Source organism: Narcine bancroftii, chromosome 8 (assembly GCF_036971445.1).
Source record: "Narcine bancroftii isolate sNarBan1 chromosome 8, sNarBan1.hap1, whole genome shotgun sequence".
Taxonomy (NCBI): Eukaryota; Metazoa; Chordata; class Chondrichthyes; order Torpediniformes; family Narcinidae; genus Narcine; species Narcine bancroftii.
The window spans coordinates 83,533,228-83,550,783 of NC_091476.1; the positions used below are offsets into that span (position 1 = coordinate 83,533,228).

Below are 17,556 nucleotides of genomic sequence, written 5' to 3' on the forward strand. Positions count from 1 at the left end.
GATTCAATATCTACAGCAAATTACAAATCTGATCAGAGCACCTATTAAAGTGGTTAAGACTGGACCTTGTAGAAGTTGAGAATTCAATAAAACTCCTTGAAATGATGTTCCAAAATCAAATACTACACAAAGTTTCTCCTTTTGTGGATGTAAAACTCCATGATGAGGTAAATACCATATTTTACCATCTTTACATTCCAAGATATATCTTCAGGTACTTTGTCTACATAATCCTTGGCTATCATGTCCAACATGACATTGGTATATTCCAAATAAAAGGAAGAATTTCTCTTGAATTTTCTCTTCAAATTCAGCATATGCTGTTCTGCAGTTATTTTATTTTCTGGCCTATAAATTTATCTTTTCCTCATAGGTAAAGCTATACAGTAATGACCATCAACAGGCTTAACAGAATTTGAAACTAAATCCAGAAACTATTTAACCTCCTTTGAAGGTTCTTGAATATCTTTGCGACATTCAGGGATATCAATTTTAAACTGTTGTTCCCATAGATCATTAAGTTTGACAACTGAAATTCTGTTGACATTAACATTTGACAACTCCTGAGCATTATTCATTTTTCCTCCTAATGGTCTGTTATTCGTCCATCTGAGCAACGTTCTCACGGCATAAGGTCCATCATTTTGACTCCTTATTACTTCTAGAGGTTTGAGAGCTTTCAGTACATCTAATCCAATTAACATCTCGATTTTAGCATCAATTTTGGGTAAGCAAACATCTTTTAGATGATCCAACTGTGGTGAAAGACATTTGCATAGATGCATGGACTGGCCTTCTCTAACTCCTCCCTTGACTCCTCCCCAGATTTCCCAATAAAGGCTGGAGTGCCCAGACTTGCCGCCTCTTGTTTCTGTACCTGGAATCTGGCCAAGTCGTGTACCAGTAATGCTCAGGGTTTTGGTAATTAAAGCTGTTTATTCACTCTATCATGTCAATGTGATTATTGTGTGCTCCACACCCACTGTTTGATATCATCCTGATAAGGAATATTCTCCCTTTTCACATGCATAATCTTCTGAGTATATACACTTGGAAGGTTGCAAAATTCAATGCTATCCAATTTGGCAATCTGTAAACCATATTAGTTTCAATATTCCTTTCATCATTCATTGTCTTCAATAAGATCTGTGATCTTTTACCATGAAGATTAAATTAATTCAACAGTACAAAATGATGTGGTTCTTCCTGGATCAAGAAATGTGTAGGTCTTCAGTATGAAGCTTCCTTTTTTAGCTTTAACCTGTACAGGAACTATTGAGAGGGCTTTGTCACCGGCCCCAGAAAGATTGTTTGTCTGAACCGTAGCTGAAGCATCCTCTTTGACTATGTCTTTAGTTTGGATTCAGATTGACTTCCTTCTCTACTTTACTTCACTGAGTGAGCAGTAACTTGGGATGCTATAAACAGCATACACCGCAACTGAGTCGCTTATTACAAGTTTTGCTGATGTGTCCTTTACACAAGCAGCCAAAACATGTTCCATTCTTCTTTAAAAAATGTGACTTTTTCTCCAATCATGAACATTTTTCTAAATCATGCTTATCTTTGCAATACAAACAGCTTTCCTGAACAGCCTGATCTTCCTTCTTCTTTGTTTCCTTGTGCTTTCTTGTGCTTGTATCTGGCACAGCAGTAACAAAGGAACTTCCCTTTGGTTTCTGTTGAGGCAATGATTTAGACTTCTTTACATCTTTAGGAACTATTGAAGTATCCTTAAATATTTTCAAATGCTGGTACAGTGTTAATATGTACAGGCCATTCCAAAAATTGTACAACATCCTCAAAAGTGGCGTCCCTTCCGGGATGCATCTTAAGCTCTGAAACTTTGGTTCTCTATAAATCCATCAGCTTGTAAGATAAGTTATTGACAATAATTGACAAAATTATTGCAAATGTACACTACTTCCCATTGTGTTACAACATCCTCTCAGAAAGAGTGCATATGCTTGTGTCCTTTGATTTTATAACTGACCAAGAAAGAATCTTGTCTATGTGGCCCTTGTGATTTTTCCATAATGATGAAGCAATAATTTTTTTGCCCTTTTAAAACCTTGTTCTGGATTCATATATTGGCAACTTTTGACAAACTCCTTCACCTGTCCTCCAGTATACTGTTTCAGGTAATAAAGACGATCTTTACCGTTTTTAGTATTACTTTCAATTTGATGTTCAAACGATTTCACGAATGTCAGTTATTGTAATGGATCTCCGCTAAACACTGGAATTTCCTTTTTCAATAAACTGTATGAACCTTGTTGCTGCGCTAACATAGCAGAGATTTCATTTTGTTTTGCTGTGAGTGATAATATATTGTCTTGTCCACCTTGGCTTGCGACTGGTTGTCTTGTTGTCAACAGAGTATAAGGAACTTGAACTGGTGCCTTAGGTTTTGGAGTGGGCAGAGGCAAGAGGGAAGACCAGTCAATGTAATTGCATAATGGAGAGTCACAGATGTGAAAGATGAGATGATAAGACATAGGAGCAGAAATAGGCTATTCAGCTCATTGAGCTGGAATATGGATCAGCATGTGGGATTTTTTTAAATATTTAAACCAACCCTTTTGGCCCACAAGCCCATGCAGCCCAATTACACCCAATTGACCTACAACCCCAGAACAATTTGAACAGTGGGAGGAAACCCACACAGACAGAGGGAGAATGTACAAACAAACAGCGCCGATTCAAACCTTGGTCACTGGTGCTGTAACAGCTTTTAACCACTACACTAACCGTGACGAACGGTACCAGGGATAAGGTATATAAAGACATCATCAAAATTCTAAGGACAGGATTTATCTTCTCATGGAATGGCAGAGATTGATTAGGGAAAGATTCAATTTTGAATTTTTGCACCTGTAAAACATCAAATTTCAAGACACATATTCATGACCATAAATTCAGATTCTGTTAGATTGTCTCACAGGAGCCAGGGTAAGAGACACCTTAATCGAGTCCATAGAATTCTTGAGAAAGAGGATAAGCAGCCAGGTGCCATGGGACACATTGATACCAATGACTTAGAAAGGAAAAGGGATGAGGTCCTGAAAGATGAATATAGGGAGATGGGAAGGAAGCTAGAGACCAGGACCTCAAGGGTGGTAATTTCTGGGTTGGTGCCTGTGCCACGCATTAGTGAGGGCATGAATAGGATGTGTGGCAGATGAATATGTGGCTGAGGAGTTGGTACAGGGGGCAGGGGTTCAGGTTTGTGGATCATTGGGATCTCCTCTGGGGAAGGTGTGACCTACCCTTGTAGGCAGGTTTCATAGAGCTGTTGGGTAGGGTTTGAACTGGTGAGGCAGAGTGATGGGAACCAGAGTGTTGGGTCAGACGGTGGAGCAGTTGGTGAAATGGTTGATGCTATGTGTGGTGAGATTGTGAGGAAGGACAGGCAGTGGATGGAGCATCAATGCAGTCAGTTGCATAGAAACATGGAAGATAGGAGCAGGAGTAGGTCATTCGACCCTTCGAGCCTGCTCCGCCATTCAACGAGATCATGGCTGATCTTAAAGTTCAGTACCCCGTCCCCGCCTTCTCTCCGTAACCTTTAATACCCTTATACTGAAGAAATAGATCTAATTCCCTCTTAAATATATTTAATGAACCTGCCTCTACTGCCCCCTGTGGCAATGAATTCCACAGATTCACCACCCTCTGGGTAAAGAAATTCCTCCTCATCTCGGTCCTAAATGCTTTGCCTATTATCCTCAAACCATGGCCCCGGGTTCTGGATTTTCCCATCATTGGAAACATCCCATCTGCATCCATTCTGTCCAGTCCTGCCAGAATTTTATAGGTCTCTATGAGATCCCCTCTCAATCTTCTAAACTCCAGGGAGTACAATCCCAATTTGCGCAATCTTTCCTCATAAGTCATTCCTGCCATTCCAGGTATCAGCCTGGTGAATCACCTCTGCACTCCCTCCATTGCAAGAACATCCTTCCTTAGATAAGGTGACCAAAACTGCACATAATACTTCAGGTGTGGTCTCACCAAGGCCCTGTACAGCTGCAGTAAGTTATCCTTGTTCCTATACTCAAACCCTCTTGATATGAAGGCCAACATACCATTTGGCTTTTTAACCGCCTGCTGTACCTGCATGCTCGCCTTCAGAGACTGGTGTACAAGTACCCCTAGGTCTCTCTGCACTTCCCCATCTCTTAATCTATTGCCATTCAAATAGTAATCTGCCCTCCGGTTTGTATTACCAAAGTGGATAACCTCACATTTATCCACATTGTAGTGTATTTGCCATGTATCTGCCCAGTCCCTCAATTTATCCAAATCACACTGGAGCTTCCTGACCCCCTCATCCATGCACACAACCCCTCCTAGCTTAGTGTCATCTGCAAATTTGGAGATATTACATCCAATCCCCTCATCCAGATCATTAATGTAAATTGTGAACAGCTGGGGTCCCAGTACAGATCCCTGTGGCACCCCACTGGTCACCGCCTGCCACTCAGAAAATGAGCCATTTATCCCAACTCTTTGTCTTCTACCTGCCAGCCAGTTCTCAATCCACATCAATACTTTGCCCCCAATCCCATGAGCCTTGATTTTGTAAGCCAGTCGTTTATGCGGGACCTTATCGAAAGCCTTTTGGAAGTCCAGGTACACCACATCCACTGGCTCTCCCCCATCTATTTTACCTGTCACTCTCTCAAAGAATTCCAATAGATTTGTCAAGCACGATTTACCTTTTGTAAATCCATGTTGACTCCGTCCGATCCCTTCTCTGCTAGTCATATGCTCCGCTATTACATCCTTAATGGATTCCATCATTTTGCCCACTACTGATGTAAGGCTCACCAGCCTATAATTCCCCGCTTTTTCTCTACCCCCCTTTTTAAATAGTGGGGTAGCATTAGCTACCCTCCAATCCATGGGTACTGATCCTGAGTCTATCGAGTTCTGGAAAATAATTCTTAAAGCATCTGCTATCTGAATGTCCATTTCCTTAAATACCCTAGGATGTAGATTATCAGGCCCTTGGGATTTATCTGCCTTCAATCCCATCAATTTCCCCAAGACCATGTCCTTAGAGATACTGATTTCTTTCAGTTCCTCCCTTGCATTAGTCTCTATGTTTCCCAACATCCTTGGGAGGTTATTTGTATCCTCTCTTGTAAAAACAGAACTAAAGTAAGAATTTAATTGGTCTGCCATTTCCTTATTCCCCATTATATATTCCCCTGATTCCGACTGCAAAGGACCTACTCTGGATTTCACCAATCTTTTCCTCATGACATATTTATAAAAGCTTTTGCAGTCGGTTTTTATATTTGCCGCAAGCTTACTTTCGTAATTTATTTTTGCTCCCTTGATTGAAACATGTGTACTTTAATGGAAGGAGTATTAGGAATCGAACAGGCGAACTCAGCGCATGGGTGACCTGTATAGAGGGCAGGAATGGCCTGCTGAATGTACTGAGCTTTAGAAGGGGAAGGGAGGGAGCTAAAAGAGGTGGTGCATTGCTGATCAGGGATACAAACACAGCTGCAGGGATTATAAAGGGATTGTCTACTGAGTCAGTGCAGGTGAACGTCAGGAACAGGAAGGGGGCAATAAACCTACTGGGTTTATGTTCTAGACCCTCAATAGTAACAGAAACATTGAGGAGCAGTTAAGGGGACAGATTCTACAAATGTTCAAAAACTAATAGGATTAGAATGTCATTAACCATGGGTGAGGTGCCGGAGGATTGGAGGGTAGCTCAAGTAATTCTGTTGTTTAAAAAAGGCTCCAAAAATAACTCTGGAAATTATGGGCTGGTGAGCCTGACTTCAGAAGTAGATTAATCATTGGAAGGTGTCTTCAGAGATCAGATACAGAAGTATTGGGATAGCCAGGGACTGATTAGGGATAGTCGACAAGGTTTTAACCAATCTTATAGAGTTTTTCAAGGACATTACCAGGAAGGTTGATGAAAGTCTATGTGGACTTTACTAAGGCATTTAACAAGGTCCTGCATGGGAGGTTAGTCAGGAACATTCATGCACTTGGTATTCATGTTGAGGTAGAGAACTGGATTCAACATTGGATGGATGGGAGAAGCCAGAGAGTAGTGGTGGATGGTTGCTTCTCAGAGTGGAGCCCTGAGACTAGTGGTGTTCCTCACGGATCGATGTTGTTTGTCATCTATATCAATATTTGCATTATAATGTGGTAAATTGGATCAGCAAGTTTGCAGATGGCAAAAAGATTGGAGGCATTGTGGACAGTGAAGAAGGTTTTCAATGTTTGCAGAAGGTTCTGGACCAGGTGGAAAAATGGCAGATGGAGTTTTATGTAGACAAGTGTGAGATGTTGCAAATGCAAGCAGGTTTTTTTCCACTGAGGTTAGGTGAGATACAAGCCAGAGGACATAGTTAAAGATGAAAGGGAAAACGTTTAGGGGAACACGAGGGGGAACTTCTTTACACAGAGAGTGGTGGGAGTGTGGAATGAGCTTCCAGCTGAAGTGGTGAATGCAGGCTCAATTTTAACATTTAAGGACAGATACATGGATAGGGCAGGTATGGAGGGATATGGATTCAGTGCAAGTCAGTGGGACTAGGCAGAAATATGGTTTGACACAGATTAGAAGGGCCAAAGGGTCTGTTCCTGTTCTGCTCTTTCCTTTAGTTCTCTGGTTCTTGTAGAGATGGATGATTTTTAACTTTCCTAATATTGATTGGCACCATCTTTGAGTGAAAGGTTTGGATGGAGTGGAATTTGTCAGGTGTGTTCAGTCAGGTTCCCTGACACAAATTGTAGATGGGCTATCTGGGGAAGAGGCTGTATTTGGCCTGGTATTGGGTCAGGTGCCAGATCTCTCAATGGGTGAATCTTTTTAGAAAGTGATTACAACTCTCTCTCTCCCCCCTTTACCATAGCACTGGAGAAGGACAGAAGCAGACAAGTTGGGAAAACATTAAATTGGCGTAGGGGAAAATACGATATTATTAGGCAGGAGTTTGGGAGCATAAATTGGAAGCAGAGGGAAACATATGGCAGAAATGTGGCAAATATTCAGGGAATTCCATTGGGGCAGGGATAGGATGGCAAGGTGAAAGAACCCTGGTGTACAAGGGTCGTAAAAAATCTAGATAAGAAGAAAAAAACGCTTACAAGAGGTTGAAGAAAATAGGAACTGATGGAGGAAAATTACAAGATTGTCAGGAAAGGACATGAAAGGAGAGCTAGAAGGGGCCATAAGAAGACCTTGGTGAGCAGGATTAAGTAAAACCCCAAGGGATTCTATATGAAGAACAAGAAGATGAGTCGTGTGGGGATTGGACCCATCAGGGGGATGGTGGAAACTTGTGCATGGAGGAAGTAACGGGGTCCTTAATGAGTATGTGGGTGCCTGTTCTTCAGGGGGAGACAAGGCTTTCCTTGATGTCACATCATTTTTCTCATCAAACCGTGAAGTCAAGTGTAGAACGCGTCAAAAGAATCAAAGTCTTGTTGATCCAAACCAAGGCTTTTATTGACTAAAAGACTGGAGCATCACAAGTAGGTCAAGCAGTCCAGAATGACCTAGGAGCAATCCTTTAAGACCTGCCAGTAGGTGCGGCTACACTCTCAGCCAATCACAGTCATCCTACACTACAATCTGTACATATACAAAACATATCACAACAAGGTGCTCACCTATCAAGAGGGGAGGCATTATTATTGTTGGTCTGCACAGTTGACAAAGTCAGGTATGGGTTGAATGCCTGCTGTGTGCCTTGAATTGCTGGTATTACTCAGGTGTCTGTGGATTCTCTGTATGTACCCCTGCTTCACTTTCCTCATTGCACAGGAAAGTTCAGCCCTTGCTGATCTTAATGTCATCATGTTTCCTGCCCTGAAGACAGCATCACAAGCTCTGAGTGATGCAAGGGCCTCTGTGTCAAGCCACAGTTTCCGACATGCTCTGGCTGTGTCTGTAACCTCCTCAATGTACTTGCGTATACTCATTGATGTTGATGTGGTGATCGTAGGTGGTCATCTCCCTGAATCTGCTCCATTTGGTGGTTTCAAAACAGTCCTGCTGTGGCTTCCACTGGCCAGGTCCTGATCTCCCTTTGAACTGGTTTGACTTGTGGTCTGAGGTTTGACCTTTGCTAACATTTAATTTTGCACTGACTCAAATTCTTAAACCTTCTTTGAAATGTTGTCATGACATGCTCATTTTTCTCCAGAGAATCCTTTTCCTTTAGGTTCCAAATGTCATTGTTCTGGGTGTTAAATACTTGGCACCAGCATGAGAGTGTAGCAGTTAGTACTCCTGCCTTACAATTATAGTCACAGAGTTGTGGAGTAGAGGAACAAGTTCAACTTGTTCATGTTGACTGTGATGCCTGTCTACATTCATTCTCTTTAGCCATGTAGGTCCATAACCCTCTATTCCTTTTCTATCCAAGTACCTGTCCAACGCACAGCATGTTGGAGGAACTCAGCGGTCAGGCAGTATCCACCGAAAGCACCACACAGCACCTGTCCTAATGCTGTGTAATGGCTGCAACTGTATCTGCCCTCACCATTTCCTTTGGCAGAGGGTGCACAGGATTGCAGGGCTTGATCTTGAGCTTGGGTTCTGTCCGTGTGACTTTGTGGCCACACAGGCTTATTCTAGGTGCCCCAGTATTGTCCCACATATCAGTTAATTAACCAACCAACATAAATTACTCATCAGTGCAGGTTAATAACATAGAAGCATTTAAGAGGAGTTAATGGGAATGTGTAAGAGAGAATTAGCTGCTTGGAATTAGAGATAAGAGGAGGGAAGGAAACGGGGCTCGTGGGTGGTTCCCCTTCGAACCAGTGGTGACATCATGGACCTCCTGGCTGCCACCTTCTGAATCATTACCCATGACACTATTGTTACCTTGAAAGGAGCTCCCACTGCTACACAAATGCTCTTCGCGGCGTGCGTCTCAAACAGTCTCTGACCACCAAGTCCAACTCCTAGCCTTCACGTGTCGTAGTTCTTATGCCCGGTGGGCAGTGAACTGGATTTCACTGTCTGTATGTGTAGATTAGACAGTTGGCCCCTCCTCTTGGCTCTGCATCCTGGCGTGCAGTGACTGGAATTCACTGTCTGTGTGTGTAGATTAGATGGCTGGCCCCTCCTCTTGGCTCCACTCCTTTAGTCCCGATATAAGCATGCTCAATGTAGCATAGCATCAGACCCTTAGTTTCTCCAGAATGTCACCGCACCCCGCACTCCATTACGCTGAAGTGGTCATTTATCAGCAAGTTGTCTGCAGCCGACAGCACAGACATCTTAAATTTGCCTCTTCAATCTTCGGGAGGTTTGCATCACCCCTCCACCCACCCCCCCCCCCCACCCCCCTACATGTTACCTCCAGTTACTCTCCCAAAGAAAACACTCATCCTGGGAATGACCAGCGACCCTTCCTCGAGAGAAGCCTGCGATCCGGGGGACAACCACTTACTCCCCTAAGGCAAGATCACGCAACCTGGAGGGTAGTCAGTCACCCACCCCCCTCCCCCACCAATGGAAGACTCTATGACCTAGGCATTAACCTGAGAACTAAAGCTTTTTAAAAATGCCACCTGTCGATGATGCCACTAAGACCTTTTCCTGCCGACCAGGCAGATAGTACAGGTTTCTCAGTCCCGGTGCAGCACCGCTCAGTACAACATTGCCTGTCGATGATGCCAATGAGACCTTTTTCTGCTGACCAGGTTTTTCAGTCTCCCGCTCAGCACAGCATAGCCTACCAGCCCGGTGGCCAGCCAGCAGACTTTAAGTGACCCGGACAGTCAGTCCGCAGAGCGCTACCTACCAGCTCCTGTGTGTCATTGCAGACTTTAGCTACTACTTGACTTTCTACAGTTACTTTTTCTGACCAGACTTTGAGATTAACACTATAGACTCTCACAATTACCAACAACCTGCTTACAGTTTTGGTAATGCGTCTCAAATGTTTGATACTGTTCTGGATTTCTCATGTGCCTTAACTGTAATTATCTGTAATCAACTTTGACTTTTTACATTTGTCTGTGATTACCTTTTGCATGCTTTAAGTTTCTCACATGATTCCTGCAGTATTTATTTGTGTTGTCAATAATTGTTTGCAGCTTTCAACTTGATTGAGCCCTGTTAGGATGTACGGTACATATCACTTCCTCCCCCAGCAGCTTTCATACATGATGCTCCGACATGGTGACATGTATGGCAAGTCGGTTTCGTTCTCCCTATTTGGTTCTATGGCAGAACATCTGCACTAATTCAGAACCGCTGAGCCAGTTGGTCGCTTACCGCTGGTTCTGGAGGGGAGCTGTGTAGTGGTACGCTTGGAGGGAGTGGGCAGAACCAGCGCTAACAGCCTCCTATCTACTGGCAACTGGCCACTACAGCCATGAGGCATAGTGACTCAGTAGCACCTGTTGGTCTACTGAGAAGCCCTGAACATAGCTACGTCATGAGGTCGTTTGTACTTTGATGCCATGACACCAGGTCACATGTTGTGTGTCTATATCAAGCCTGAGAGCATGTCAATAAACGCCTCTCCTGTTCACTGGCTGACAACTTCAGATGTGGTCTCGTTATTTCTAACATTTCAACATGATGGCGTATGAGCACAAATAGCATCCTCCACACCTGTTTTCCCGCCTTACCTGAGAATTAACTGAAGATCTCTGTAAATACTGGCCGTAAGTTGTAATCTAATTAAAGCGTGTTGGTGTTCCTCACAGGTCTCCAAGTACATTACAATTTTATTAACTTACTTTTGAAGACAGGTTGGAAGCTCTTCTGATGCCAGGCATGCTTCAGTTCGACCCTCTGTCCCCAGAGTTCCTGGAATACTTTCACTCCTTCATCATGGCCACCCAAGAAGTCTTCCACTCTGACGCCCTCCAGAGATTGGCCTTCCTCTCTCAAGTTGGCCCAAAGGAATGCGTTGTCATCAGGGACTGCGCGACATGCGAGATGGCCGTCGAGTGTCTGAAGGCCCCAGAATGATGTGCTGGTGAGGCACTGACTCTCTCAACATCAGCAACTGGATGAATTGATGGACGACTTCATCCTGGAACTATGGACACTGATGTGGGTGCCATTACAAAGTGGTATCATCATGGGTGAGGGAAGAAGAGCAAGTCCAGGACATGCTCGTGGCTGGGGTGAGTTTGAGGTATGTGAGGCTAGAACTGGGGAAGAATGACCTTGCCAGTATGCTTGACCTGGCAAAATCCCTTGAGCAGGCCCAACTGGGAGCCACCTCTCCAATGATAACGATGCCTTCTCCAAAAACCAGGCCTGCAGCGCACAGCAGCTGCCTCAGGTACCAATTACCATGGCCACATAAGACCAGGAGTGCTACTTCTGTGGGCGGGCCAAACACCTCCACGCCACATGCCCCACGAAAGACACTGTGTTTTGTAGATGGGGTAAGAGGGGACATTGGGTGAAAGTCTATTGAGCAAAGGGGAACCCCCTGGAAGGCTACTGTGTACACAGTCCCCAAACAGTTGGACTCTCCCATGCCCAAGCCCAAGCCCAAGAGGAGCGGGCCCCGGCCTCCCTACGCTGCTCGCCGCTGCCATCTTGCTGTGCCTTGTGGTGGGAGTGCTACTGGAAGAGAAGCAATGGTGGGAACAACAGCTGGCACCGCTACTGGAAGAGAAGCAACGGCTGGAATGGCAGACATCTTGCCACGCCTTGTGGTCGATGCCACCTCACTGGCCTTTGGATCAAGGTGACGCCATCAGGGGGAGCAATGAAGCATCCGGAGCACTAGCATCCATCATCCTTGACCAAGCAAAACCCCACCAGCTGAGTAACTCGACGATGGAGGCAAGGGTAAACGGACACTTGACAGACCTTTTAATAGACACAGGCTCGATGGAGAGCTTTATAAATGCTCTGGCCGCTTGGCGGTACAAATTAAAGGTCTACCCCATGGACTACCGTATTTATTTAGTGTCGCAATTGTATTCGGTGACTATTCAAGGGTATTGTACTGTACTTTATCTGTAAAAAGGGGGAAATTCTGCAAGTTCTGACCGTCTATATTGAAGGGTTTGTGTGCTTCTGTGTTGCTGGACCGAGACTTCCCATGTAACCTTAAAAGTGTGACCATGGAGTTCTCAAGCCCACTCCCCCCAATCACAGTGCAGAACGGAAGGTCCTAAAAGCAGGACATCACATGTGGTCTCTCCACGCTGAATATCAAACCCTTGCCCCGGTTCCAGAACGTAACCCCAACTCTAAGCCAATAGCCACAAAGAGCAGTTGATACAGTGCAGGGGATAGGGAATTTATTAGAGCAGAAACCCAGCGGCTGCTTAAAAAGAAAAGCATTGAACCCAGCAACAGCCCGTGGGGAGCCCAGGTAGTAGCCGTTGGTGGGGGAGAAAAGCCCAGGCTAGTGATTGACCAAAGCCAAATGATGAATCACTTCACACTCCTGGGCGCATGCCCCCCTCCCCTGAATCTCAGACATGGTGAATGAAATTGCTCAGTCCTGTCTCTATTCGACCATTAACCTGAAAGCTGCATATCACCAGTTACCCATCCGTTCCGAGGATCGTCCCTGCATAGCGTTTGAGGCAGATGGACAACTTTATCAGTTCCTGAGGGTCCCCTTGGGCATTATGAACGGGGTATTGGTCTTCCAGAGAAATAGTAGATAAGTACGGACACAATCTGGAGGATAACGATGCCAATCTCCAGAAATTTCTCCACACAGCCAAATCCCTGAACTTCACGTACAATGTGAGTAAGTGCATGTTCTGGCCAAGCATCTGGCCATCCTAGACAATGTGGTGGAGAATGGCGCCATTGGTCCAGACCCCGAGCATATATTCCCCCTCTTAGACCTCCCAATCCCGCAGACCATGAAATCACTAAGGAGGTGCCTGGGCTTCTTCTCATACTACACCCAACAGGTACCTCATTACGCTGACAAGGTCTTCCCCCTTTAAAATCCACCTCCATCCAATTGTCAGCCGAAGCCCAGGCACCTTTTAATAATGTCAGGAGCTACATCGCGAAAGCCACCATGCGCGCTGTAAAGCCATGAGCTCCGAAATCCATCTGTGGAGAAGGAGGCTCAAGCCATTGTGGAGGCCATCAGGCACTGGAGACACTACCTGCCGGGCAAGAGATTCACTCTATTCACTGATCAGCGATCTGTACTATTCATGTCAAATAATACGAACAGGGGAAAAATAAAGAATGACAAGATCGCCAGGTGGAGGATCGAACTCTCCACCTATAACTATGAGTAAGTGTATTGGCCAGGTACGCTCAGTGAGCCTCCAGATGTCCTATCCCGAGCAAGCTGTGCTGCTGAATACACCAGCCAGTTGCGGTCACTTCACGACAAGCTTTGCCACCTGGGCATCACCTACGTGGCTCACTTCAAGACACGCAACCTGCCATTCTCTATTGAAGACATCAGGGAGATGACCGGGTCATGCCAGGTCTGCGCTGGTCTGTGCTGAGTGCAAACCGCACTTCAACCACTCCTGACGAAACGCAAATGATAAAAGCTTCCCGCCCCTTTGAATGACTCAGCATCGACTTCAAGGGGCCCTTCCCTTCACTAAAGGAAACGTGTACTTTCTTAACGTTATTGATGAGTACTCGCATTTTCCGTTCACTATCCCCAGTCCGGATACTTCCACAGTCAGAGGTCTGCATTCCAATTTCACAATGTTCGGGTATCATTCATAGTGTCCGGGGCTCATCGTTTATGAGTGAAGAGCTACACCAGTACCCGCTCACAAGAGGCATCACCTCCCACAGGACGACGAGCTACAACCCCTGGGGTACAGACAAGTTGAAAGGAGAATGCAACGGTCTGGAAGGCTGTAAAGCTAGCCCTCTGGTCTAAAGGCCTTCCAGACTCACGATGGCAAGGGGTTCTGCCCACCGTGCTCCACTCCATAAGGTCGCTTCTCTGCACCACAACCAATGCCACTCCTCACGAGCTAATGTTTGCATTCCTTTTTTTAAAATAATTTTTTTTTAACACTGTGAACCATATCAACCAAAATATGTACAAACGTTTCTCATTAAATTTACACAGTGGCATTTTCTCCCTTTTTTCCCCCTTTCCCTCCCTCCCCTCTTCCCACCCCCTCCAAAACCCATAAATATACAACATATACAATACCACAAAACCATAAAACAATATCTTCACACAAAGGAAAGTAAACAAGAAAAATGTGTCATCTATTTGTTACACACTGAATCTAGTCGTTTTGTCTTATCATTTTAGGGGATGAAGGTCCTAGGCAACCTCTCTCTGTTATGTTCCATGTACAGTTCCCAAATTTGTTCAAACAATGTGACTTTATTTTTTATATTAATGTTATTTATTCCCATGGAATAAATTTATTCATTTCCATGTACCATTGCTGTACTCTCAGGCTCTCTTCCATTTTCCAAGTTGACATTATACATTGTTTTGCTACTGCTAAGGCTATCATAATTAATTTTTTTTTTGCGCTTTATCCAATTTGAGGCCTAATTCTTTACTTCTTATGTTACTTAAAAGAAAGATCTCTGGATTTTTTGATATGTTATTTTTTTGTGATTTTATTTACTATCTGATCTAGATCTTCCCAAAACGTGTTTACTTTCTCACATGCCCAAATTGCATCTACTGTTGTTCCTGTTTCCTTCTCACAGCGAAAACATCTATTTGATAATGTTAAATCCCATTCTTTTAATTTTTGAGGAGCGATTATATACCCTGTGTAACCAATTATACTGTACCATGCGTAACCTTGTGTTTATTGTATTCTTCATATTTCCAGAACATAACTTTTCCCATGTTTCATTTTTTATCTTTATGTTTAAATCCTTTTCCCACTTCTGCTTAGGTTTATAGTTTATTTCGTCATTTTCCTTATCTTGCAGCTTAATGTACATGTTTGTTATAAATCTTTTAATTATCATTGTGTCTGTAATCACATATTCAAAGCTGCTTCCTTCAGGTAATCTCAATCTGTTTCCCAATTTATCCTTTAAATAAGCTTTCAAACATTGTTCCATGAGTTAGTCCATATTTGTCCTTCAACTGTTCAAATGTTAATAAATTATTTCCCAAAAAACAATTTTCTATTCTTTTGATTCCTTTTCTCTCCCATTCTCTAAAGGAAAGGTTATCTATTGTAAAAGGGATTAGTGGATTTTGCATCAATAATAATTTTGGTATTTGGTAATTTGTTTTTTTCCTTTCTAAGTGGATCTTCTTCCATGTATTAAGTAAATGATGCAATACTGGTGAGCTTTTATATTGTACCAACTTTTCATCCCACTTATACAGTATATGTTCCGGTACCTTCTCCCCTATTTTATCTAGTTCTATCTTAGTCCAGTCTGGTAAAAATCTGATAAATACCTTAAATGTAACTGCAAACCATCTTGGTTATACCTCTCTGTTAATTTATCTAATGCTACCCTCAGTTTCCTACCTTTCCACAAGAATTTCCTTATTATTTGTGTTTGCATTCCTGAGGAAATCCATGCCGGGTATCACTCTTCCAGCACGGCTAATGATACCAGGACCGGTCCTGATGAAAAAACATGTGAGGAGAAGCAAAATGGACCCGCTGGTTGAAAAAGTGCATCGACTGCACGTAAATCCAATTTATGCCTGTGTGGCATAACCAGACAGCAGGGAGGACACAATCTCGATCAGAGTCCTGGCATCCTCAGGAACTGAGGCCCTTAATAGACTGGAACCTCCAAAATTCCTGCGTAGGGATCTAGACAACATGGTCCCAACAGAGCAAGCATTGGACCCTGGACCCCCAAGCCTCCCTTTCAGCCCAGGTACCCAGGGACCACAATAGGCCCAGGAAGTTCTGGAAGAGAAAAGTCCACCAGTACTAAGATGCTCGTCTAGAATAACCAGACAGGCTTAACTTGTAAATAATTGTAAATATTCCTCATTGAAAGTGGTCTCTGTTTCTGCCCACAGGTTCTTTTCTGAAGGAAGGGGTGAATGCACTGAACTGGAATTCACCATTTGTGTGTAGACATCCAACCCCTCCTCCTGGCTCTGCTCCCGTCGGTCCCGATATAAACCCTTTCCTGTCTTACCTGAGAATTACCTGAAGTCCTCTGTAAATCCTGACCATTAGCTGTAAGCTAATAGAAGCTTGTTTGTGCTCTTCTCAAGTCTCGAAGTCCTATCGATCACATTACACGGTGGAATTGTTCTCACTGACAGGGGAAGGGCCAAAGGTGGGCCACTCATTGGTGCCTTGAAACCAGTTGCTCTGGGCAGATGGGGCTTGTTAACCACAGATGGTAACTCGTCCAGGAGAGGGAAAACTCCGATTTCAAACCTCTGTGCCTTGTGGCTATACCTGCTCTCGGGAAAGGTTTTGGGAGTAAACCCTGAGGAAAAATCCAGCGTTGGAGTCCTGAAGGTGTCTGACTGCTGCGCCCAGCACTGGCTCGGCAACTTCTGCGATGCTGCTGGCACCAAACTGCATCGACTTCTGTCGTTCCTTTGGACTTGTCATTAGCAGGGAGAGGAGGGGGAGGGGTCCCACTGCAGGGGCAACAGACGGATATCCATATCAACTCTACCCTAGCTTGCACCCTGGAGAGGCCACTCCAGCTATGACCAGAGGTGCGGTGCCCATGGTCGACCACGACCGACAGAGGCCACATCCATTCCAGACCTTGCTACAGCACTGTTTATCCATTCACTGCTATATCTCCACATGTAATCCAATCCCTTTTGAAGCTCCACCCAAGAATCCAGAGCTGAGATCACTCCACAGCACAAAATGAGCTTTGCCCTTTTCCCCTCCTTAATTCCTTAAGAACCTGACATTTTTTTTGAAAGCTACTCGTAAGTAAGATTTTTAGCAAAAAATATATTATTAACCCTGGCACATTTAATTTATCATCAAACAAAATCAATCTATAAACACGACTTCCCCAGCATGTTTACACTCATGCACCCATCTCAGATATTGTTGTTAATTCTGTACTAATGCTGAGTTATTTTCACATTAGTTATTGCTTTTGTTACCGTACCCATCAATAATTATTTAGTTATTAAACTTACTGTGGAGTTTGAGGGTGTGAGTTCTGTAGTCCCTTGATGTGAAGATCAATGACCTTAGGCTCACATTCCTGTGTCGGAACCTGTGCTGGTGGCAGATACACAGACCAGGTCAACTTTCACACTGCACCCTCAGGTTTCAGTGACCTTTTTGATCTGCTAATCTCCTCACAAGTCTTGTGATCTTCCTTAGTTGCAGGACAGGTGTAATGTTTCTAGTTTACACCTCTCTCCCAGAAGGAATGCTTGATGACGCTGCCACTCCCTGATCCTGACTTGATGGAGCACTGACCCCCACTGGCCTGACCTAGGTCTGCAGCTTATTGCCTTCAACATGGAGCTCCATCCAACATTGAATCATTGAACAATACAGCATAGAAGCAGGCCCCTCAGTCCTTCAAGACTGTGCCGAACCATTTTTTTGCCTAGTCCCACTAACCTGCACCCAGTCCACAGCCCTCCATACCTATCCCATCCATGTTCCTGTCCAAATTCT

General features: G+C 44.2%; 1 protein-coding gene across 10 annotated transcripts in view; it reads right to left on the reverse strand.

The window, feature by feature from the left end:
- The window catches only part of tmem45b (transmembrane protein 45B), a 64,593-nt gene extending 47,279 nt beyond the window's left edge, over positions 1–17,314 (reverse strand). For 3 of the 10 annotated variants that reach the window (XM_069894384.1, XM_069894383.1, XM_069894381.1), the window contains exon 1: positions 17,064–17,307. Coding sequence is in view for 2 of the 10 variants with exons in the window: in XM_069894387.1 (XP_069750488.1) it covers positions 16,082–16,119 (38 nt within the window). In the remaining 8 variants the exon portion in view is untranslated. Of the gene's footprint in view, positions 1–8,881; positions 8,987–16,081; positions 16,539–17,063 lie in introns of those variants that run through there. The other 7 variants (XM_069894385.1, XM_069894380.1, XR_011343247.1 and 4 more) reach the window with 6 other exon arrangements.
- Between the last annotated feature and the right edge of the window lie 242 nt (positions 17,315–17,556).